The sequence below is a fragment of the Haliotis cracherodii genome, unplaced genomic scaffold (assembly GCF_022045235.1).
Source record: "Haliotis cracherodii isolate W230 unplaced genomic scaffold, xgHalCrac1.p SCAF_3, whole genome shotgun sequence".
NCBI classification, from domain to species: Eukaryota; Metazoa; Mollusca; class Gastropoda; order Lepetellida; family Haliotidae; genus Haliotis; species Haliotis cracherodii.
The window spans coordinates 18626017-18653988 of NW_027266286.1; the positions used below are offsets into that span (position 1 = coordinate 18626017).

Here is a 27972-nt window from a genome sequence, read left to right on the forward strand (position 1 = left end):
CTACATCTATGACATTATATATTGCCCACATGACAAAATTTATCACTCTTACCCAATACCTTCAATGTGAGGCTCAGAACTGTATATCAAATAATCAGAGTTGTTCCGATAGTTGAGTGCTTTAATGAAAACACAAAAGTATCGCGATCGATAAAGGCTAAGTGGGACATCTGTTTCTTGCCATGACGACTTCACTTCCCCTCGTTGACGCGTCACGACCATCACGTCTGTTGGGTATTGACTTTGCCTGTATCAACTGTACTAGGTGTGACTACTGTGCCCGTCTCTTCTGATTTCTTAAGATCTTTGGACCTGTGTACCGTTTACATCCATCGACAGGGAAAAGGTAAGTTGAAGACTCTCTTCAGCAAAGATCTGTTTGTTTATTTGTTTGTTTGTTTGTTTGTTTGTTTGTTCGTTTGTTTGTTGTTTACCGCCACACTCAGCAATGATCCAGCTATAGGAAGGCGGTCTGTAAATAATCTAGTCGGGACCGGACAATCCAGTAATTAAAATCATGAGCATCGATCCACGCAAATGGGATCGATGACATGCATCAACTAATTCAGCGAGCCTGACCACCCGATCCCGTTAGTCGCCTCTTGCGACAAGCATAGTCGCATTTGCGGCAAGCTTTGTTTGCTGAAGATTTGTTCTACCCCGGATCTTCACGGGTCACCTCTATACGAGACAATGAAATACTCTATGTGACATTTGTGAACGACATTCCCTACAATCTACAGGATAACAAGTACTTTGATGCCCGGAACAATAATGTCTTAGTGCTTGATGACTTGAAGTGTGAAAAACACATCTCTGAACTGTTGACGCGTACCTCTCACCATTGATCTTGGCAATTAAGTTTATTTTTTATTCCCCAAACCACCAACGGCTGTACATGAGTATATACATATATACACAATACAGTACTCATAACAAGATGAAAAGTATGCAAAATGTTTTATTTGATTTTCTTCAGTTTTACTTAACAGTTGTAATCTGGCGAAATTTCGTAAGTCCATAACGTCACATAAGTTAAGTAATTTATACGTTTTAATAGATTTGGCCAGATGGTAAATTTATTGGGAAATAAATCAATTCTTTATCGGGGAAGGGTCTCCATCTAAAGAGATAATGAACTCGTCTCCAACTGCAGTAGAATTACATAAATGGCATTGTTTCTAGGTACACCGCGACATCGGGGTAAGTTAAGATTAGATTTTCGGAATTTTAGAATGGGGAAAGACGTCTGTTAAGGGAGAAGAAGATAATGTTTTGGCTTTCCTTGTAATGTTAATACTATTGTCCCTTAATAAGGGCCGAAGGTGATACTGTTTCTCCAGTTTTGAAAGAATTGGTCTTTTGGTATTTATTCAACCATCGAGACTAACCAGGGCCTGGTGAGTGAGTGAGTGAGTGAGTGAGTGTGTGAGTTGGGTTTAACGCCGCTTTTAACAGTATTCCAGTTATATCACTGCGGGTCAGCTTAATGTGGGAGGAAAGCCAGACGTTTACAACTTCAAACCCACGAGCACTGGTATGGTGCTGACAAACCTAGAAACATAATCGGGGCGAATCGGGATTCGAACCCACAATCATAGGTTTCTGGTGTGCCCAAGGGACGCAACCCTGCACAGCGAAATCGCGGCGCCTTAGACGACTGGGCCACCCGTGCCCCTGGTAGTGGTGAACACTAAAGGATAATAGAATATCTGTTTTATAATGTGTAAGCATGGGTGAGTATTCGAATTAACGCCACTTTCTAATACGATAAAATTATACAGCATAGGACATAATTTGGGAGGACCATTTTCAAAAGAAAGCTTATGCCAAAAGGATATTACTCGTTTACAAACTCTAAAATTAAAGGTTCTCGACCCAATTCATCATAGACCATTGTGTTGAATTTCTGAGATGCATCGGCTGGACTATTTGGGAATTTTAGATGCACTACATTTCTACATTTTAGGTACAACCAAGGTATAAAAGCTTTTGAGGCATTTTCATTTATTATATTTGGTCTATAGACAAGTCATCTGTTCCCATGTAATTGGATTCCAAGGTATGTAAGACTATCAATAATTTCTGGAACCGTTTTTTCCAAAAGAGAAATGTAATTTTAAAATATGCATTGGTGTATATCAGACAAAAATGTTAATTACGGACATAAACCGTTTGCGAAAACCTGATCGAGCTGGGGATGTGATACCATTATCATCTTGAAAATTTGATGTTCATGTGTTCAGAATCCGGGTGAATAATTTCCCGAAACAACGTAATAATGTTATTGGTCTATAAATGATTACCCTTATTTTCGTAAATAGTTTTTATTATGCCTGTTAGCCATATACCAGGCAGTTTCCCAACAGGTGAACACCAGATCAAAATATTCAAAGCAAGGAGGAGCTAAACGACCAATGGTATACATGATACAATCATTTTCAACGTAATTTAATGTCCGCGTGAATACGCTCTCCAAGGGATAGCCATCGCGGTCAATTAGTGGCGATGCAAACGAGATATACTGGTCCAGCAGCTTGCATATTATAAACATTTTCCTGTTAAGCTTAGATTGTGAAAAATATATTTAAAAAGTATAAAGACGTATATGCACTGTAATACATGTAGTTCCCCTGCAGCTTGTTTAACTTCTTCTATTGATATTCTCGTATTTCATATTTGGCAATCATACACTTGTCTGTCTGTCAAATTTCGCCAGGGTTATAATCGGTGTCATTTTCTCGGGTTGGTTTAATGTTTCAAAGAAATTATAGAAAGCATCAATATCTCTGGCTTTGAGGCATTTGATTGTGTGTTGTTTTTATTGAAAAACTTCTATTGATAAACTGTAGTCTCACTGTCTGTCATAGCATTACACAAAGAAAAAGTGTTCACATTCTGATAAACTGTAGCCATTTGTAGCAAACACAGAGGTGTGACAGCGCCTTTGTTAATTCCTGTTTAACTCATGGGTATCACACATGACTTCCCAGTTATGCTCGTATGTCGACTTTGGCCACCGATCCTGATTTGAATAATAACTATGAAAAAAGTCATATTCCCGGGGTTTGTCTACTTATAATAATGAACAGAAATTAAAGCCTTCCTTTGGTATGTCTCTTAACAAATGTATTTGTTTTATTTTGTATCGACAGAATTTTTTAAAGATCACATTAAAGCAAGTATGCAGCAGAAAAATAACCAAATAACTAACATGTTTGACGGAATAATGTTTTAATGCAGATTGATAACAACATATTGGCACATCAATACATTGCTTATATTCAATAAACGGCAATCCATATGCATTGTTTGATTTGCTTTGAAAGAAGTTCTGGATCTAAACATCTTACACCAATGATTTCCAATAACAACGTCTTTAGAGATAAGAAACGTTGTCCTGGCATCATCGATCGTTCCAGGAAACATCGAACTTCCTATGAATTAGGAGGCTAAAACAAGGACTGGTCGGCTCGGGGTCAGTATACTGTGTCTGAGTGGGGTATTCATATTATACTGCGGCATGGTATCTCAGTGTGCTAGCACTATAAATCGGCATCAGTCCGGACTAGTACAAGCAGCCACACACAAACGTGCATGCACGTCGCTATATAAGTGCAATAATTTTGGACGCGACGTTAAACCCAATTTTACCTCACCTCCTATAAATTATCTTCATATGAATGAGTAAATGACGCCGATTTTATGATAATGTGGTTTTTCGCCTCTGGAATATATCCTAATGTTGCCTTTACGGAAGATATGTTGAGTTGCAGTTTATACGCTGAATTTTAATACTGCCTTTACCGAAGATAATGTTGTCTATATGCTCTACTTGGTTGACAGAAACATTCCATCCCCAATCGGATCTCACTACAAAATACCTGCATGAATCTAAAATTGCAGTACAAAGATACCCAAATTGTTGTATTGAGTGACATAGTATATCAATTTATTACCCACGTGGTGAAGATACAGGTGGTAAGATACTAAATCCGTACGTCACACGTGTGTCGTACAAGGTTGACCTTGTTTTATTCGTTTTGATTGGATAACCGTGACCTCTGTCACACCGGGACTACTTTTTTCATTCATAAAAAATCGCGAGACGTCATTCATTTTGCGATTACAAGGCAGAACTGAAGAAATTCATGAGAACGAGAGATATTTACAAACACTTTATTAAACCAAACAAGATAGTCACACGCATCAAATTCGGTTTGCATTCAATATAAGTTATGCATAGAGCTCCTACAGACGTATAATCGAGCTAGATCTATAAATCGATTTACAATGTACGACTGCCGATCGAGCGCGTCCCTTGAGCGTGACGCACCCGACCATTTTCGCAACTTTCAATTTGATTTAACGTAAAAGGATAAGCGTGGTGAAATGAAGTCTGTTTAAACTATCTGGACAGATATCTAGACTTACTTGCGATGATCCGGTTGTGCCATCGGTGTCCCCTTTGAAGCGTATTTTGTGGCGCTGTTTCGGTAGGTGTTGTTCATGAATGAACGAACACGACAGCACGACCAGATCACTTAAAGTTCACAGTTCCGATAAAAATCATTCGAAAACTCCGTGGAAGTGTGCCTGACTTCTGATTTTGTGGCCCCAAACATCCCAAATGTGAACAGTAACATTCCCTATCTCTAGCGTAAAATGCTGTGAGTGGATCGCGGTTGTCTTTTCTTATTACGGTGGCGACCTTGCCCTTCGATCGTTCGAAGCTGTCACTGACATGCAAGCAGACTTGAGTTTGTTGATTTTCACGTCTTCAGTGAAGGGTGGTACAGTTAACATGAATGTCTTTGGCGAACAGTCTGATTTCCCTCTTCCAAAATGGTACGGACATGATATAAATTCAGCTGATAGATCAAGGAAACCGAACCATTTTGATTGCACAGACAGGACCCCGGCAGTGTGACCGACTGTTGGTCCGATATTCAAAGCGCGGCGCTAATGTGACATTTCAAATTTTCTTATCGGTGTCCTGCGTACTAACAACATGGCGCTTGAATTGCCATAAGTTGAAGACTTTCTTCCAAAAGGATCTTGAGCGTCGGTGCTGGTTTGTTTGCAAACAGAACAGCAGGCGCATGTTGTTAATGCGTATGCATAAACATGTCAACAATGCCCATATTTGGTCATATATCAATATTCATGCGCAACCAGATTTTGCAACCGGTTTCAGTTTGGTCTGTCAACGAACGAAAGTTGTTATGTATTTACACTTAAATATATATTTAACGTGGGTAATAAATAAAATACCACACTCATTCTCGTTAGATACCATTTTTACGAAACTCGTGAACTTTCTATGGTATCTGACCTCGCTTTCGCTCGGTCAGATACCATAGAAAGTCCACTCGTTTCGTAAAAATGGTATCTAACGAGAATGAGTGTAGTATTCTCTATGTATGTTCTTGTATCAGCGTATATGTATTATGTTTTATCATCCAAAACTAGCTCCAACAGGAGATATCGCTTGGATTAGATCAAGCGATATCTACACTGTAGATATCGCTGCAATGAAATTACATCACAATGCTTTGCAGACCATTGTGACGTCACCGGTTACCATGACGTCACAATCAAATGACATCACTAATGGCACTGCTACTGAAGCTGTTAGCAGTACTTTTTACACTAAAGACACTGCTAATTGCTGTCTACAAATTGAAAAGTTGGAAGAATGATGTTGGATGATAAATAAAATCTCACCCTCGTGTCTTTTGATATCAAATATATCAACACTCGTTGATAAAAGTGGCAAAAATCCTCGGCAAGCCTCGGAATTTTCCACTTTTATCAACTCTTGTTGATATATTTGATATCAAAAGACACTCGGGTGAGATTCTCTATTTCTAATGATAATGAGATCGAAGTATAAATATAATACTAGTTAATATAGATGTAAGCAACAACGTCAGGTTCCAGGGACACCTTTACCTCCTGCTTTACCAAGATTGAGATAGACGCCCAATCGTATGGTCTCACCTTTGCTTCATCAGAAACGACAGCAATGAATTAATGTTCTTCGAATTAACCGTTTTAGCTCATACGTTTGGTCTTATTAAGGAAAATCAACATGTTCCTTATAGCCTTGCTCCTATAACCAGAAAATTAGTAGTCCGTAGATCAGTTTGTTTGAGGAAATAATCACTTCAGACAGAAGTGGCCGCCACATCATATCATATGACTTTTGACATATCACCAAGAACAAACACTCTTCACCAGCCAATAGCAATATACGGAGCTGCCTATGCAACTACAGTACACGGGAACTTTGCATGCTAGAAATAGCATTAAGAAGTCATGAATGATATAACAACTTTGGCCCAGAGGACAATACTCGACTCAGTGTCGAACAAAACAAAAGGAAAAGACCATAATGCATGAAATTGCATTTTGTTTTCACGTGATCGATCAAAGCGATATTCTCTTTAGGAATAGCTTAGGTTTCCTTGAAGTGTGCATTTCGACATCAGTTATGCTATTTGAAATAACCACAAGTTCGTCATTATTATCTATTGGTTGGGACATCCACAACATGGACTTTATTCGTTATGAGGACGTCACGCTACTGTTCTTGCAGTTCATTCTGAGACAGGAGTTCACTGCCCATTCTGAACGTGCATTTGAACACGTAAAACTGTCACGTAAACTAAAGGTCATTATACAAAATAATAGAGAAATTAAATATCAACCAGTAGATCACTCGAATCTGTTGATTCTTTTTTCAGAATCATCAATGTCGGCACCACAGAAACAGGCGTAGCCGTTACATTCACTAATGGAGAAGTCCATCGAATTCCGGAAGTAGAATAAATTCGCCCCATTTTTCGCCCCTGATTTCTTCCTTATTGATTGTAAAGGCTGTGTCCGTTTCACTGGTGTCGAACTATAATAGCCACATAGAGAAACTGTGCACGGAGAAAATATATTCTGGATTGAAATACAACACAGCAAGAACAAAATGATGCAGACGCTGTAGCAGCTGAATGATCGGACCATAAGAAAATGTCAACGGGACCTGAACAACATCTGTTACGATGACGTCAGAAGATCAAAATGGAGTAGGGGGTCAAACGACAAAGTCACAAAGTCAAAAACGGGTATTACCACCCTGTGCGTGAATCACAGCAGTGCATCGGCGACGCATGGAGTCCACCAAATGGGCATGGAAGGCATGGGGAATGGCCTGCCATATCCTCCTCAAATCCTGTGCCAAGGATGTTATCTGGAGGATGTGGAAGACGGCGCAGACGGCGCTCCATTTCATCCCACACATGCTCTTTTGGGGAGAGATCTGGAGAATTTGCAGGCCATGGCAGTAACATGACATTGTTATGGTGAAGGAAATGCATTGCGACCCTAGCCGTGTGAGGACGAGCGTTGTCCTGTTGAAATGTCAATCCCGGGCCATGACGTTGCAGGAAAGAAATGACCACAGGCCTCAGAATCTGATCTCTGTAGCCAACACCGGTGAGATTGCCCTGAACAACCACCAAAGGGGTTCGTTGCCGTGCTGTTATCCCACCCCAAATCATCAAAGAGCCACCTCCAAAACGATTCCTCTCCACAATACAGTTGCGTGCATAACGTTCTCCCAAACGCCGGTAGACACGTTGGCGCCCGTCACTGTGGGAAATGTTGAACCTCGATTCATCTGTAAAGACAACATTTCTCCACCATATTCGAGGTTGGCGAACATGATTTCGACACCATCTTAGACGGTTGACGCGATGAGGGTGTGTCAGGATGGGACGTATGGCAGGGCGTCGTGGTCGAATCCCGTACTGACGTAAACGATCCCTGACAGTGTTGGGATGGATACGGTGTAGTCCAGGAATTGTCTGGGACGTCGTTACTGCCGTTTGGAACCTGTGTCAGAGATGTGTAACTCGAATCCATCTGTCCTGTCTTGGCGTCGTTACTCGGGGACGTCCTGAACATGGGTGGTCGGCAACGTCATTTGTGTTCTGATAACGCCTCACAAATGCCGATATCGTGTTACGATGGCATTGGAAATGTGTTGCCACCTGCTGTTGCCTCATTCCCACTTGGATCATTCCAATGGCTTCATGGCGCTGTGCAGCTGTCAATCTTGGCATGATTTGCTTGTGATATGCTTGTTTTGAATTTTTGAATGACCACAGATCATGCTTTCCAAAGTGACAGCGAATTTTGAGTTGCACATGCTGTGTACAGCTGCACAGGATGCACGCGCAGTAACACATTGTACGTCCATAGGTCCCCATCAGTGACGTCATATCGCATGGCACGTGCATGAGCGTTTGAATGTCTCCAATAATTGCTGTGTTCAAACCTATATTTCATATATGGACCGTGTGCCCTTCTATCTATATTTTCTCCGTGCACAGTTTCTTTATGTGGCTAGTATATGTTACATTTCTTTGTTCAGGTTATATTCCTGATTGAACCTGAATTTGTCAATGACGACTTGATAAATGTCCCTGCTACAGGCAAAGCATCATTTCAAGCTCCTTACGTGGAGACTGTGGCGTAATGTATATTGATATGGACTTTAAGTGTAGGTGATGTTGAGCTCACCTAGCAATATGGCGACAAACAATGCATTGCATCCCAATCTATAAAAGATAAATATATCAGGAATATAAATTCTATCGACCTCAAGTACACGGGCACATCAATGGCATTCCCTTCTTGGTAAGCCGACAACTTAAAATATCTCATTGTTGAAGACAAGGATAAACAACAGCTCTACATTACAGTCAGTAAATGCAGCATCAAGATATGTATGGTATTGTTAGATGCAGCACTTAACAAGAAACTAGACATCCACTTCAAGTTAAGGCAACATCAAGATTTCAATAGATATTTTATACAATTCCTATGTAATAGATAGAGAACGAGTGCCAGTACTTTATCGGGATATAAACGTACTGTTGCGAGAACAAGGGCGAGGCGAATATATTGATGTTGAACTGAGTCAAACTTTGGATGATTTTGAAACGTAACCCAAATTTAAAACCATCGACCTCAAAAGACCATGATCTTTTTGCATCTAGTGCTTCAGCCATGATAGATGATGAATACCAGGATCAGTGGGGTTTTAACATTTGTACAGAATGGGAAAAAACATAAAAATAGAAACGTCTATGGTCATGAACCTTCATATCCGTACCACTTGATTTTAGAAGAAATAAACCATTGGCTACCCCCCAGATCTCTTTATCAGGCAGCGTGCGCTATGTGGGGGCATATGAGGGACAATTATTCGAGATTGTGTTTTGGATTTTCAGGCTGAGAAATCAAAACTGTCTCTCTGCAATGACCAATCAAGTCCAGGGACAGGTTTCAAATTTAAGCAAAGCGACAAAGAGATCCAGATCGCTTTGGAATAGAAATTTAGCCAGCAGAATTTATGAAATCAATTACAAAAGGTGGTTATTGGTTTTAAACAAATAAAAGAACCCATTCTTTGTTGTTTAAGTCCTGGCATGCTGAAAAATTTCATGAAGCACGAGCGTTTTACGCCTATATAAACTGTATACTTTACATAACTATATCAGCATATAAATATGGACCGCCTCCGTGGTCTAGTGGTAGAGTATCCGCCCAGAGAGCGGACGGTCCGGTGTTCGATCCCCGGGCGCGTCATACCAAAAGACATTAAAAGATGGTACTTGTTGTTACCCAGTCTGGCGGTCGGCTCGGAGTCAGTATACTATGTCTGAGAAGGGGTATTCATGTTAAATTACGACATGGTATCTCAATGAGCCAACACTATAAATCGGCATCAGTCTGGGCTAGCAAAGCAGCCACACACATACACGTGCATGCAAGTCGCTATATAAGTGCAATCATCTTGGGCGCGACGTTAAACCCCATTTCACCTCACCTCACCTCAGCATATAAATGTACTCCACAAGATCGAAATAGTGACCACCCATTGGACGAAAGTATTTCCCTGTGCTCTATCAAGATTTGTGTCATTGTTCTCGAAAAGGATCGATGATGTACAGACGCCACATTTTATCACTAAACTATTATTGATATAGACGGTGTTATTGGTAATCACTGATGGGAGTGCTGCCTGCGGGTTGTATACTGATATTTATGGACGCCTTGCATTGTGTTGATATATCTTCAGAACAAATTTTAGTACAATCCCTTAAACCTCACAAAGTCAATACCGTAAGGTTTTGCGTTCGAATCAAATCAACTATATAGATTTTTGTTGTCAGGCTGACTCGTGAGCACGATGTCAATTTCTTTAGTCCTTAATTTCTATTGTTTGGATTACACGTTTGCAATTTTCGAAACCTTGTGTTGGCCCAAATTAAAAAATATAAAGAATCCTATAAAACAATAAAGCTGAGGTTTTTTAAAGCAAACAAATGACTTCTTGCAATCCTGTTCAAGGACACAAAGTTAATACTTATTCTGCATCCGTTGCTCCACTACGACATTTGACAGAATCATGATAATCATTTTCCCAACACGCGAGTGAGATAATATTAGTTGACTGGCGTGTGAAGTCCCCTGTATCGTTTTTGTGTTTGTCATTTCCCAACGGTCCTAAAATACTATTCCGCTGTATAAAAAATAAACAAAGTTTTTAAATTCACCAACGTTTGAATATATACCATCCCGCTTTGGACACATTTCAGCTTCATTAAAGTGGGGTCCGATCGGGTAGCCGACTGGTTAAAGCGTTCGCTCGTCACGCCGAAGACCCGGGTTCGATTCCCGACATGGGTACAATGTGTGAAGCCCATTTAAGGTGTCCCCCGCCGTGATATCGCTGGAATATAACTAAAAGCGGCGTTAAACCATACTCACTCACTCTCATTTTGTAAATAAAGCCACAGAAAGTTTTCAGAAGAGAAACATTGAGCTGATTCACGCCCTTGAGGACGGCGGTTCTGTTACATTTAAACAGATTATTTTTCAACTGAATGTGTACCGATTTATTGTAAGAATTGGAATAAATATACACTTAAAAAGTGAAACCTTACATAGATTTTATAAGCTTATAAACAGAGTGAGTCAAAGTGATTGATACAAATATAACAATGTGGCTAAACCACAGAACCATGATGCATTACAACTGTCCAGGACATGATCACCTGTGAACTGACCGAACAACATTCAAGGGTCAGGTAAAGACAATAGGATAGACCACAGTGTCATGATGCATTACAACTGTCCAGGACATGATCACCTGTGAACTGACCGAACAACATTCACGGGCCAGGTAAAGACAATAGGATAGACCACAGTGCCATGATGCATTACAACTGTCCAGGACATGATCACCAGTGATCTGACCGAACAACATTCACGTACCAGGTTAAGACAATAGGAAAGACCACAGTGTCATGATGCATTACAAACGTCCAGGACATGATCACCAGTGATCTGACCGAACAACATTCACGTACCAGGTTAAGACAATAGGAAAGACCACAGTGTCATGATGCATTACAAACGTCCAGGACATGATCACCTGTGAACTGACCGAACAACATTCACGGGCCAGGTAAAGACAATAGGATAGACCACAGTGTCATGATGCATTACAACTGTCCAGGACATAATCACCTGTGATCTGACCGAACAACATTCACGGGCCAGGTACAGACAATAGGATAGACCACAGTGTCATGATGCATTACAACTGTCCAGGACATGATTACCTGTGAACTGACCGAACAACATTCACGGGCCAGGTACAGACAATAGGATAGACCACAGAGTCATGATGCATTACAACTGTCCAGGACATGATCACCTGTGAACTGACCGAACAACATTCACGGGCCAGGTAAAGACAATAGGATAGACCACAGAGTCATGATGCATTACAACTGCCCAGGACATGATCACCTGTGAACTGACCGAACAACATTCACGAGCCAGGTAAAGACAATAGGATAGACCACAGAGTCATGATGCATTACAACTGTCCAGGACATGATCACCTGTGAACTGACCGAACAACATTCACGGGTCAGGTAAAGACAATAGGATAGACCAAAATGCCAGTGTCTGTTGTGGCGTCCAAGATCATTGGTTAGAGCTTTACAGCGGCGACCCATGGAGGCAATGACATCCTGGGTTTCGCGTTGAGAAATGTTGCTGCAGTACCACAAACAGTGCCTGGTGCGTTTGCAGGGGTGGATTCCGTCGGCGCACACGGCGATCCACAGCATCCCGCAGATGCTGAATCAGGGTCAGGCTCGCAGACACGTGCAGTATATGAGGTCGCGCGTTGTCTTGTTTGAAAAGTCCACCATTGGCGTTAATGAACGTGACGAAGTGACGTTGCAAGATCTCGTCTCGATAGCGGACCGAATTCAATGCACCTACCACATGCCAAAAATCAGTCCGGCCGCCATGATGGATACCAGACCACACCATGACGCTTCCACCACCAAATCGATCCACCTGTTGCACACTTCGGAGGAGAAAGCGCGACTGTGTGCACATATGTTTCCTTCAACTGTAAATGCAATATCACGCTATATGCGTGATATTGCATTTACTGCACATGATGCCGCATATGTAATTATATGTTTCCTTCAACTGTGAGATATAGCGTGATATTGCATTTACTGCACATGATGCCGTATATCTAATTATATGTTTCCTTCAACTTTGACATATAGCGTGATATTGCATTTACTGAACATGATGCCGTGTATCTAATTATATGTTTCCTTCAACTGTGACATATAGCGCGATATTGCATTTACTGCACATGATGCCGTATATCTAATTATATGTTTCCTTCAACTGTGACATATAGCGTGATATTGCATTTACTGCACATGATGCCGTATATCTAATTATATGTTTGCTTCAACTTTGACATATAGCGTGATATTGCATTTACTGCATATGATGCCGTATATCTAATTATATGTTTCCTTCAACTGTGACATCGTGATATTGCATTTACTGCATATGATGCCGTATATCTAATTATATGTTTCATTCAACTGTGACATCGTGATATTGCATTTACTGCACATGATGCCGTATATCTAATTATATGTTTCCTTCAACTGTGACATATAACGTGATATTGCATTTACTGCACATGATGCCGTATGTCTAATTATATGTTTCCGTGTTGCCACTGGTGCGTTCCTATCTTGTTCCGTTAATTTCCTGGCCATTTAAAAAAGCATTCTGCAAGTGGTTCCAGAGCATTTGAAACATTCCCGACATGCGCAAGTTACTGGAGGCCCGCCGGACACAGGCGGCCGTGGCCGTGGTGTTGGGAGCAGAATAAGGTAGACTTGAGGCGATAGATAATGGCTGTATGGACATCCAGTGCCATAGCAACCTCATGTGCACTTTCACCATCACAAAGTCGACCAATGGCTCTTTTCTCTTTCCAAATATGCCAGTACATATCACAATTTGAACAACAAACGAACAGTGTAAGTACATTGCTGGCTGGGGCATGTCGTGCAGCTTGTTTTTCAATGCCTTGTAAAACCGTATCCCTTTTGAAAAGCATTTTATTGTCGTTCCGTTTACAGCAGGCACAAAATCACTTTATATATATTTATATACATATAATATTCAGCATTGCATTATATTCACCTCAATAGTTGTAAATGTACATAAAATATGGTTTAGGTAGATCAGTTATTACAAATGATAGTATTTGTAAAAATCCAGAGTAGTATATTCTTAATAGCAAGTATATTCTGAACTAAGAGAAGAATCTCACAAGAAAAAGGATCTAAACGGAAGGAAAGCTAAAAGTACATACTATGCGTTTTCCAATTACTGCAAAAACTATTCAGAGCAAGGAAGGCCATAGAAAGCAATTCTTTTGAGTACTTAACATAATCTTTCAGGGACATGTCCGTCCGATAGGCGTAAACGTAATTGTTTGTAGTGGTGACGCGCTAAATTGATTCAACAACTTGTGGCTGTTTAATGGGCAGATTGTGTCCAAGTAGATGTTTGGGTCTTACAATTAACGCTTATGTAAACTCTGTACCCCCTAAGCATTGCAGATTAATTCCACTGTGTTTTCTACTGTGAGGCATTTATAGCCAATATCGAAAAAACATATCTCCACTTTCGAACATTTTGAATCTGAGGTGAGGTGAAATTGGGTTTTTAACGTCGCGTCCAAGATTATTGCACTTATATAGCGACGTGCATGTACGTGTGTGTGTGGCTGCTTGTACTAGTCCGGACTGATGCCGATGTATAGTACTAGCCCACTGAGATACCATGTCGCAGTTTAACATGAATACCCCACTCACACACAGTATACTGACTCCGAGCCGACCAGTCCTTGTTTTAGCCCTTTAATGCCGAGCGCCAGACAGGGTAACAACAAGTACCATCTTTTACCGTCTTTTGGTATGACGCGGTCGAGGATCGAACCCCGGATCTTCGCTCTACCACTAGACCACGGAGGCGGTCATTTTAAATCTGAAACGGGAAAAGGGAAATGCACCACGATTAATGCAATTATTATATATCGTTTCAATTTGTTATAACATAGAAAAGACATATTTCTTATGTTTGAAGCAGAATTTGACATGTCAAACCCTATGTTCAGTAATGCAAATGAGTTTTATGTGTACTTATTGCAAACTTATTGGCATAATACCCATCATGAGTTGCCGTCATCTTGAACGGGTACAGACACAAGTGTAAACACTACTTTCCCAGCCTATTCCAAACCTTTCAGGAAAGTATTATGATTGGAAGTAACATTAAAACAGTAAGAAATAAATGGAAAGTGGTGCATCGATGTATATATACGTATATATACGATATATTCCAAACCCAAACTAGTCCACTTTTATATGGAGTGATTACTTTGATAGGATGCCGATACGGTACCTATTCTAACCTGCTGGCTACAAATGGTGATTCAAGTGGTACTTGATTGACCTCAACGTCATCAGCTTAGGTTCGCACGCTGCGTCATAATAGTTAACATCAAGCAAAATGACTTTGAGAACATGGCGCCGTTAAAAAAGCGAAAATGTTTATATCAGTTTTTTTCGCACGTCTTCTACTTCCGTCGACTTACCGGACGAAGAGATAGGATGTGGTAGCCCTTGAGACACGAACATGATTAACTCATTGATAAATTGGCATTAGGATCTGGGTGGCCTAATCGCCCAAGGCGTTGTAATTCTCTGTGCAGAGTTGCATTCATTAGACGTCAGTGTAGGGTCGAATCCCAGCTCGCCCCGATTCTGTTCCTAGATTAGCTAGCATAAAATCTTTTGGGGTTTCCTCCAACAATGAAGCGTCGTTAAACCTAACACAAATCTGTTTTACTGTTCGACAGGCTTGTACTCGCCACATTAATCATTGTGCCAGTCGGTCCCTCGTGCTACACTGAAGCTGGTGTTCCATGCACTAGTTGGTTATCCTACGGGACCGGTATGTTAGTTAACCGCAAGGTGATAGATATGTTGGTCAACTTTATACATGTATGGACTGAGATAGCTTCAAAGGGATGGCAGTGTGATTGGATTGTTAGTTAACTCACATAGTCTCAAGGTGATGGCAAGGTCATAGATATGTTAATTAATTTTGTGTATTAAACTCACATAGTCTCAAGGGGATGGCAAGGTCATAGATATGTTGGTTAATTTTGTGTATAGAACTCACAATGTCTCAAGGGACTGGCAACGTCATAGATATGTTGGTTAATTTTGTGTTTGGAACTCACATAGTCTCAAGGGAATGGCAAGGTCATAGATATATTGGTTAATTTTGTGAATTGAACTTACATAGTCTCAAGGGAACGGCAAAGTCATAGAAATGTTGGTTAATTTGGAGTATAGAACTTACATAGTCTCAAGGGAATGGCAAGGTCATAGATATGTTGGTTAATGTTGTGTAATGAACTCACATAGTCTCAAAGGAATGGCAAGGTCATAGATATGTTGGTTAATTTTGTGCATTGAACTCACAATGTCTCAAGGGAATGGGAAGGTCATAGAAATGTTGGTTAATTTTGTGTATGGAACTCACATAGTCTCAAGGGAATGGCAAGGTCATAGGTATGTTGGTTAATTTTGTGCATTGAACTCACAATGTCTCAAGGGAATGGCAAGGTCATAGATATGTTGGTTAATTTTATGTTTGGAACTCACATAGTCTCAAAGGAATGGCAAGGTCATAGATATGTTGGTTAATTTTGTGCATTGAACTCACAATGTCTCAAAGGAATGGCAAGTCATAGATATGTTGGTTAATTTTGTGTAAAGAACTGACATAGTCTCAAGGGAATGGCAAGGTCATAGATATGTTGGTTAATTTTGTGCATTGAACTCACAATGTCTCAAGGGAATGGCAAGGTGATAGATATGTTGGTTAATTTTGTGTAATGAACTCACAATGTCTCAAGGGAATGGCAAAGTCATAGAAATGTTGGTTTATTTTGTGTATGGAACTGGCATAGTCTCAAGGGAATAGCAAGGTCATAGATATGTTGGTTAATTTTGTGCATTGAACTCACAATGTCTCAAGGGAATGGCAAGGTCATAGATATGTTGGTTAATTTTATGTTTGGAACTCACATAGTCTCAAGGGAATGGCAAGGTCATAGATATGTTGGTTAATTTTGTGCATTGAACTCACAATGTCTCAAAGGAATGGCAAGTCATAGATATGTTGGTTAATTTTGTGTAAAGAACTGACATAGTCTCAAGGGAATGGCAAGGTCATAGATATGTTGGTTAATTTTGTGCATTGAACTCACAATGTCTCAAGGGAATGGCAAGGTGATAGATATGTTGGTTAATTTTGTGTAATGAACTCACAATGTCTCAAGGGACTGGCAAAGTCATAGAAATGTTGGTTTATTTTGTGTATGGAACTGGCATAGTCTCAAGGGAATGGCAAGGTCATAGATATGTTGGTTAATTTTGTGCATTGAACTCACAATGTCTCAAGGGAATGGCAAAGTGTTAGATATGTTGGTTAATTTTGTGTATGGAACTCACAATGTCTCAAGGGAATGGCAAGGTCATAGATATGTCGGTTAATTTTGTGTAATGAACTCACAATGTCTCAAGGGAATGGCAAGGTCATAGATATGTTGGTTAATTTTGTGTATGGAACTCACAATGTCTCAAGGGAATGGCAAGGTCATAGATATGTCGGTTAATTTTGTGAATTGAACTCACATAGTCTCAAAGGAATGGCAAGGTCATAGATATATTGGTTAATTTTGTGAATTGCACACACATAGTCTCTAGGGAATGGCAAGGTCATAGATATATTGGTTAATTTTGTGTATTGAACCCACATAGTCTCAAGGGAATGGCAAGGTCATAGATATGTTGGTTTGCCGTCTCTGGTAAACTCATTTGGTATTAAGGGAGCACAGGGCGATGGATGTACTTGTTCAGTCTATGTCTTTTTTTTATATTTCAGATTGTACGTTATGGTATCTGAGACACTACTTCTGTTGTTGGCTGTGACCATGGCCGCGTTGTCCGACAAGATATGCACGGACGTGGGCAACCTACCATTCCAGAACAACTCGCGCCTCACCCACCACACCTTCCTGTCCATGCACATGTCAAGTGTTATGATATGTGCCCGGGCTTGCATAAACAGGGGGCGCTGCAAGTCCTTCAACTTCGAACTCTCGTACCGGTCCTGTGAGCTGAACCAGGCCAACTACGCCGAGACGGGCGCCCTCAGTAATGACGATTCGTGGGTGTATTATGACATTGCAGGATTCCCTCAGGTAACATATAATATGATAATGATATAATATTGTCCACCAAGTCATACAACACGCTCGTTAATACACACACTGTTAAAAAGTACACCTTGTTAAAAAGAAGCCATGTAGTACAACACCCAAGTTAATTCAGTACACAAGGTAATACAGCACGCAAGTTAATACAGTACACAAGGTAGTATAGCACATCAGGTAACAAACCATATCAAGTAACACAGCACATCAGGTAGAACATCACACCAGGGAATATAGCACACAAGGTAATACAACACGCCAGGTAATACAACACGTCATTCAATACAACACAATGTATACAGCACACACGGTAATAAAGCACACAAGATAATATAGTACACAAGGTAATACAGTACATCATGTAATGCAGCACACCAGGTAATACAGCACACCAGGTAATAAAGCACACCAGGTAATACAGCACACAAGGCAATACAGTACATCATGTAATGCAGCACATCAGGTAATACAGCACACCAGGTAATAAAGCACACCAGGTAATACAGCACACAAGGTAATACAGTACATCTTGTAATGCAGCACACAAGGTAGTACAGCACACAAGATAATATAGTACACAAGGTAATACAGTACATCATGTAATGCAGCACACCAGGTAATACAGCACACCAGGTAATAAAGCACACCAGGTAATACAGCACACCAGGTAATAAAGCACACCAGGTAATACAGCACACAAGGTAGTACAGCACACAAGGTAGTACAGCACACCAGGTAATACAGCTGATCAAGTAATACAGAGCACAAGGTAGTACAGCACACCAGGTAATACAGCATACAAGGTAATACAGGACACCAGGTAATACAGCACACAAGGTAATACAGCTGATCAGGTAATACATGTACAGCACATCATGTAATACAGCACACCAAGTCATACAGCAAACAAAGTAATACAGCACACCGGGTAAAAAAGCACAGCAGGAAATACAGCACTTTAGGTAACACAGCACATCAGGTAACACACTGCACCAGGTAATACAGCACACCAGGTAATACAGCACACCAGATAATGATATAAGATTGTCCACCAAGTCATACAACACGCTCGTTAATACACACACTGTTTAAAAGAACACCATGTTTAAAAGAAGCCATGTAGTACAACACCCAAGTTAATTCAGTACACAAGGTAATACAGCACACAGGGTAATACAGTACACAAGGTAGTATAGCACATCAGGTAACAAACCATATCAAGTAACACAGCACATCAGGTAGAACATCACACCAGGGAATATAGCACGACTTGGTAATACAGTACACAAGGTGTATAGCACATCAGGTAACAAACCATATCAAGTAACACAGCACATCAGGTAGAACATCACACCAGGGAATATAGCACGCTAGGTAATACAGTACACAAAGTGTATAGCACATCAGGTAACACACCATATCAAGTAACACAGCACATCAGGTAGAACATCACACCAGGGAATATAGCACGCTAGGTAATACAGTACACAAGGTGTATAGCACATCAGGTAACAAACCATATCAAGTAACACAGCACATCAGGTAGAACATCACACCAGGGAATATAGCACGCTAGGTAATACAGTACACAAGGTGTATAGCACATCAGGTAACAAACCATATCAAGTAACACAGCACATCAGGTAGAACATCACACCAGGGAATATAGCACGCTAGGTAATACAGTACACAAGGTAGTATAGCACATCAGGTAACAAACCATATAGGGTAACACAGCACATCAGGTAGAACATCACACCAGGGAATATAGCACGCTAGGTAATACAGTACACAAGGTGTATAGCACATCAGGTAACAAACCATATCAAGTAACACAGCACATCAGGTAGAACATCACACTAGGGAATATAGCACGCTAGGTAATACAGTACACAAGGTGTATAGCACATCAGGTAACAAACCATATCAAGTAACACAGCACATCAGGTAGAACATCACACCAGGGAATATAGCACGCTAGGTAATACAGTACACAAGGTGTATAGCACATCAGGTAACAAACCATATAGGGTAACACAGCACATCAGGTAGAACATCACACCAGGGAATATAGCACGCAAGTTAATACAGTACACAAGGTAGTATAGCACATCAGGTAACAAACCATATCAAGTAACACAGCACATCAGGTAGAACATCACACCAGGGAATATAGCACGCTAGGTAATACAGTACACAAGGTGTATAGCACATCAGGTAACAAACCATATCAAGTAACACAGCACATCAGGTAGAACATCACACCAGGGAATATAGCACGCTAGGTAATACAGTACACAAGGTGTATAGCACATCAGGTAACAAACCATATCAAGTAACACAGCACATCAGGTAGAACATCACACCAGGGAATATAGCACGCTAGGTAATACAGTACACAAGGTGTATAGCACATCAGGTAACAAACCATATCAAGTAACACAGCACATCAGGTAGAACATCACACCAGGGAATATAGCACGCTAGGTAATACAGTACACAAGGTAGTATAGCACATCAGGTAACAAACCATATAGGGTAACACAGCACATCAGGTAGAACATCACACCAGGGAATATAGCACGCTAGGTAATACAGTACACAAGGTGTATAGCACATCAGGTAACAAACCATATCAAGTAACACAGCACATCAGGTAGAACATCACACCAGGGAATATAGCACGCTAGGTAATACAGTACACAAGGTGTATAGCACATCAGGTAACAAACCATATCAAGTAACACAGCACATCAGGTAGAACATCACACCAGGGAATATAGCACGCTAGGTAATACAGTACACAAGGTGTATAGCACATCAGGTAACAAACCATATAGGGTAACACAGCACATCAGGTAGAACATCACACCAGGGAATATAGCACGCAAGTTAATACAGTACACAAGGTAGTATAGCACATCAGGTAACAAGCCATATCAAGTAACACAGCACATCAGGTAGAACATCACACCAGGGAATATAGCACGCTAGGTAATACAGTACACAAGGTGTATAGCACATCAGGTAACAAACCATATCAAGTAACACAGCACATCAGGTAGAACATCACACCAGGGAATATAGCACGCTAGGTAATACAGTACACAAGGTGTATAGCACATCAGGTAACAAACCATATCAAGTAACACAGCACATCAGGTAGAACATCACACCAGGGAATATAGCACGCTAGGTAATACGGTACACAAGGTGTATAGCACATCAGGTAACAAACCATATCAAGTAACACAGCACATCAGGTAGAACATCACACCAGGGAATATAGCACGCTAGGTAATACAGTACACAAGGTAGTATAGCACATCAGGTAACAAACCATATAGGGTAACACAGCACATCAGGTAGAACATCACACCAGGGAATATAGCACGCTAGGTAATACAGTACACAAGGTGTATAGCACATCAGGTAACAAACCATATCAAGTAACACAGCACATCAGGTAGAACATCACACCAGGGAATATAGCACGCTAGGTAATACAGTACACAAGGTGTATAGCACATCAGGTAACAAACCATATCAAGTAACACAGCACATCAGGTAGAACATCACACCAGGGAATATAGCACGCTAGGTAATACAGTACACAAGGTAGTATAGCACATCAGGTAACAAACCATATAGGGTAACACAGCACATCAGGTAGAACATCACACCAGGGAATATAGCACGCTAGGTAATACAGTACACAAGGTAGTATAGCACATCAGGTAACAAACCATATAGGGTAACACAGCACATCAGGTAGAACATCACATCAGGGAATATAGCACGCTAGGTAATACAGTACACAAGGTAGTATAGCACATCAGGTAACAAACCATATCAAGTAACACAGCACATCAGGTAGAACATCACACCAGGGAATATAGCACGCTAGGTAATACAGTACACAAGGTAGTATAGCACATCAGGTAACAAACCATATCAAGTAACACAGCACATCAGGTAGAACATCACACCAGGGAATATAGCACGCTAGGTAATACAGTACACAAGGTGTATAGCACATCAGGTAACAAACCATATCAAGTAACACAGCACATCAGGTAGAACATCACACCAGGGAATATAGCACGCTAGGTAATACAGTACACAAGGTGTATAGCACATCAGGTAACAAACCATATCAAGTAACACAGCACATCAGGTAGAACATCACACCAGGGAATATAGCACACAAGGTAATACAACACATCAGGTAATACAACACGTCATTCAATACAACACACAATGTATACAGCACACAAGGTAATAAAGCGCACAAGATAATACAGTACACAAGGTACTACAGTACAGATAGATAATATTGCACAGCAGGTAGTACAGCACGCAAGGTAGTACAGCACACAAGCTAATTCAGCGCACCAGGTAATACAGCACATCACGCAATACAGCATATCATATAACACAGCACACCAAGTAATACATCACACCAGGCAAGACAAAACATGAGAAAAACAGCAAAGCAGGCACTATCTCAGGCGAAGTATTATAACCTACAGGATGATACGAAACTCAAGGCACTACACCATGCTAATACAGCGTAATAGGTACTATGAAACATCAGGCAATGCAGTTCGTTAGGTTATAAAGCACGCTAGATGATATAGCATGCCAGGAAATGAGTAAGTGAGTGAGTGAGTTTTACGCTGCGTTTAGCAATATTCCAGCAATATCACGACAGGGGACACCGGGAAATGGGATTAACACATTGTACCCATGTGGGGAATCGAACCCGGGTCTTCAGCATGACGAGCCAACGCTCTAACCACTGGGCTACCCCACCGCCCGCCAGGAAATGAAGCATGCTGGATAAAACGGTTCGTAATGACACACCAGACATGTTATTACAGCAAGGTATGATTTCCGTATCCATTGGAAAGTAATTTATCCTTGATGTTCTGAAAATAACATGGTGGTGACATAGCCAAGTGGTTAAAATGCTGGCTCATCATGCAAAATGAACTGGTTCGATTCCCCACATGGGTACAATGTTTGAAACTTATTTCGCGTGTTTCCCGTCGCGATATTTCCAAAACCTATTGCCGAAAGCGGCATAAAATCATATTCCCTCACTTGAGTGAAAAGTCATGAACCGTGTTGTCTGAGCGGACTCCTTTCTGTACAAATGTAGTGCTGATAGCAGACAATAAAAGCATGTTGAGGGCTAGTGCAGATTATGCCATGTTCCGCTCTGAACACAAATGTAGTATGTTGTGATCACTGCTGTCGTTAGTAATATGGTGTCAGTTTTCTCTTTTCTTGGGTGCCACAAAAATCAAGTTATATGTCCATGTTGTTTATTTCAGAAAGTGCGACAACAGTGCCAGGGTGTCACTTGTGGTTATAATGAGACGTGCGAGATTTCCTCGTCACTCCAACCAGCCTGTCACACATGCAGCATCGCAGCAGTCTGTGGAGTATGCTACCCTATCACAGGTAGGTACACTGTAGACCATGCTTCGCTACCACAGGTAGGTACACTGTACACCATGCTTCGCTACCACAGGTAGGTACACTGTACACCATGATTCGCTACCACAGGTAGTTACACTGTACACCATGCTACCCTACCACAGGTAGGTACACTGTACACCTTGCTACCCTACCACAGGTAGGTACACTGTAGACCATGCTTCGCTACCACAGGTAGGTACACTGTAGACCATGCTTCGCTACCACAGGTAGGTACACTGTACACCATGCAACCCCACCACAGGTAGGTACACTGTACACCATGCTACTCTACCACAGGTAGGTACACTGTACACCATGCTACCCTACCACAGGTAGGTACACTGTACACCATGCTACCCTACCACAGGTAGGTACACTGTACACCATGCTACCCTACCACAGGTAGGTACACTGTACACCATGCTTCGCTACCACAGGTAGTTACACTGTACACCATGCTACTCTACCACAGGTAGGTACACTGTACACCATGCTACCCTACCACAGGTAGGTACACTGTACACCATGCTACCCTACCACAGGTAGGTACACTGTACACCATGCTACCCTACCACAGGTAGGTACACTGTACACCATGCTTCGCTACCACAGGTAGGTACACTGTACACAATGCTACCCTACCACAGGTAGGTACACTGTACACCATGCTACTCTACCACAAGTAGGTACACTGTAGACCATGCTACTCTACCACAAGTAGGTACACTGTAGACCATGCATCGCTACCACAGGTAGGTACACTGTAGACCATGCATCGCTACCACAGGTAGGTACACTGAAGACCATGCTTCGCTACCACAGGTAGGTACACTGTAGACCATGCTTCGCTACTACAGGTAGGTACACTGTAAACCATGCTTCGCTACCACAGGTAGGTACACTGTAGACCATGCTTCGCTACCACAGGTAGGTACACTGTAGACCATTCTTCGCTACCACAGGTAGGTACACTGTAGACCATGCTACCCTACCACACGTAGGTACACTGTACACCATGCTACTCTACCACAGGTAGGTACACTGTACACCATGCTACTCTACCACAGGTAGTTACACTGTACACCATGCAACCCCACCACAGGTAGGTACACTGTACACCATGCTACCCTACCACAGGTAGGTACACTGTAGACAATGCTTCGCTACCACAGGTAGGTACACTGTTGACAATGCTACTCTACCACAGGTAGGTACACTGTACACCATGCTACTCTACCACAGGTAGGTACACTGTACACCATGCTACCCTCCCACAGGTAGGTACACTGTAGACCATGCTACCCCACCACAGGTAGGTACACTGTACACCATGCTACTCTACCACAGGTAGGCACACTGTACACCATGCTTCGCTACCACAGGTACGTACACTGTAGACCATGCTACTCTACCACAGGTAGGTACACTGTACACCATTCTACTCTACCACAGGTAGTTACACTGTACACCATGCAACTGCACCACAGGTAGGTACACTGTACACCATGCTACCCTACCACAGGTAGGTACACTGTAGACAATGCTTCGCTACCACAGGTAGGTACACTGTTGACAATGCTACTCTACCACAGGTAGGTACACTGTACACCATGCTACTCTACCACAGGTAGGTACACTGTACACCATGCTACTCTACCACAGGTAGTTACACTGTACACCATGCAACTGCACCACAGGTATGTACACTGTACACCATGCTACCCTACCACAGGTAGGTACACTGTACACCATGCTTCGCTACCACAGGTAGGTACACTGTTGACAATGCTACTCTACCACAGGTAGGTACACTGTACACCATGCTACTCTACCACAGGTAGGTACACTGTACACCATGCTACCCTACCACAGGTAGGTACACTGTAGACCATGCTACTCTACCACAGGTAGGCACACTGTACACCATGCTACTCTACCACAGGTAGGTACACTGTACACCATGCTACCCTACCACAGGTAGGTACACTTTAGGCCATGCTTCGCTACCACAGGTAGGTACACTGTACACCATGCTTCGTTACCACAGGTAGGTACACTGTAGACCATGCTTCGCTACCTCAGGTAGGTACACTGTACACCATGCTTCGCTACCACAGGTAGGTACACTGTACACCATGCTTCGCTACCACAGGTAGGTACACTGTACACCATGCTACCCTACCACAGGTAGGTACACCGTACACCATGCTACCCTACCACAGGTAGGTACACTGTAGACCATGCTTCGCTACCACAGGTAGGTACACTGTACACCATGCTTCGCTACCACAGGTAGGTACACTGTACACCATGCTACCCTACCACAGGTAGGTACACTGTAGACAATGCTACTCTACCACACGTAGGTACACTGTACACCATGCTACCCTACCACAGGTAGGTACACTGTACACCATGCTTCCTTACCTCAGGTAGGTACACTGTACACCATGCTACTCTACCACAGGTAGGTACACTGTACACCATGTTACTCTACCACAGATAGGTACACTGTACACCATGCTTCGCTACCACAGGTAGGTACACAGTAGACCATGCTTCGATACCACAGGTAGGTACACAGTAGACCATGCTTCGCTACCACAGGTAGGTACACTGTACACCATGCTACCCTACCACAGGTAGGTACACTGTAGACAATGCTACCCCACCTCAGGTAGGTACACTGTGGGTGATAGGCTACACGAGCACAGGTAGGTACAATGTGGATGATAGGCTACACGAGCACAGGTAGGTACACTGTGGGTGATAGGCTACACGAACACAGGTAGGTACACTTTGGATGATAGGCTACACGAGCACAGGTAGTTACACTGTGGATGATAGGCTACACGAGCACAGGTAGTTACACTGTGGATGATAGGCTACACGAGCACAGGTAGGTACAATGTGGATGATAGGCTACACGAACACAGGTAGGTACAATGTGGATGATAGGCTACACGAACACAGGTAGGTACACTGTGGGTGATAGGCTACACGAGCACAGGTAGGTACAATGTGGATGATAGGCTACACGAACACAGGTAGGTACAATGTGGATGATAGGCTACACGAACACAGGTAGGTACACTGTGGACGATAGGCTACATGAACACAGGTAGGTACACTGTGGATGCTAGGCTACATGAACACAGGTAGTTACACTGTTGATGCTAGGTTACATGAACACAGGTAGGTACACTGTGGATGCTAGGCTACATGAACACAGGTAGTTACACTGTGGATGCTAGGTTACACGAACACAGGTAGGTACACTGTGGGTGATGTGCTACACGAACACAAAGACAATGAAGAGTAGTCTACCCTACAAAAGATATAGACAATATCGAATATAGACAATGGCAAACAATACCAGTCACATGCTGTGATACACTAGTGTAGAGTGACCGACCACAGGTAGGAACACACTATGTGTTACCCTACAGTGTACTGATGGGCGAGTGATGACTGTGTTTGTCGGCGACACAAGGTATTGCATGGCTGGTGACAACAGTAAGTGTACTACGTTCTACAGCTGTAGAACTATCATCAGGTGACACCTTGTCATCAGTAAAACACCTTGTTATAACACAATATACCCGGCAGGTTAATTCATTTATTCCCCTTTGTTTAGAGGTCGCAGGGAGGCGATACCGATCCTACGGCTGCTTCAAGTCAGCAGGCGGAAATGTCCTGCCAGAACTCCTTGTCAACCTGCGAAACGGCCTTGACTGGAATGATCTCACCAAGACGCTGGATGCTTGTGCGCTTGCATCTGCCTCGACGAACAGGGAGTTTTTCGGGATACAGTTCTGGGCTGAATGCTACATTGGGAATGCCACCGAGGCCAACTTCCAGACCCCTGTGACCATCAGCGCATGCGCAGATGTGTGCCCGAGTTCTGTTGCTGACGGTTCCTCTACACAGGTGTATCAGTGGATATAGCATGTACCTTGTACTTAACAACCTGACACCGTCGCCTTGTGTATCAGTGGATATAGCATGTACCTTGTACTTAACAACCTGACACCGTCGCCTTGTGTATCAGTGGATATAGCATGTACCTTGTACTTAACAACCTGACACCGTCGCCTTGTGTATCAGTGGATATAGCATGTACCTTGTACTTAACAACCTGACACCGTCGCCGTGTATATCAGTGGATATAGCATGTACCTTGTACTTAACAACCTGACACCGTCGCCTTGTGTATCAGTGGATATAGCATGTACCTTGTACTTAACAACCTGACACCGTCGCCTTGTGTATCAGTGGATATAGCATGTACCTTGTACTTAACAACCTGACACCTTCGCCTTGTGTGTCAGTGGATATAGCATGCACCTTGTACATTGCAACCTGACACCGTCGCCTTGTGTATCAGTGGATATAGCATGCACCTTGTACATTGCAACCTGACACCGTCGCCTTGTGTGTCAGTGGATATAGCATGCACCTTGTACTTTGCAACCTGACACCGTTATATGTAACATTAATACAATATTATCACGTTGCATCTTGTATCAGTGGATATAACATATCACCTTGCATCATGTAGTATTGATACAATACTACAAAGTTGCATCATGTATCAATGATACAATATTATCACGTTGCATCTTGTATCAGTGGATATAATATTATCACGTTTCATGACGTAGCAATGATATAATATGATCTCGTTTCATCATTATCCTGTTGCAATGATATAATATTAT

General features: G+C 42.0%; 1 protein-coding gene across 1 annotated transcript; it reads left to right on the plus strand.

The window, feature by feature from the left end:
- Positions 1-269: 269 nt before the first annotated feature.
- On the plus strand, positions 270-27763 carry LOC139475726 (uncharacterized). The gene is made up of 4 exons (XM_071258914.1): positions 270-346; positions 17434-17752; positions 23104-23233; positions 26889-27763. Exons 2-4 carry the CDS (start codon positions 17444-17446, stop codon positions 27197-27199), a joined length of 750 nt encoding a protein of 249 aa, XP_071115015.1. The 5' UTR covers positions 270-346; positions 17434-17443; the 3' UTR covers positions 27200-27763.
- Positions 27764-27972: the final 209 nt, after the last annotated feature.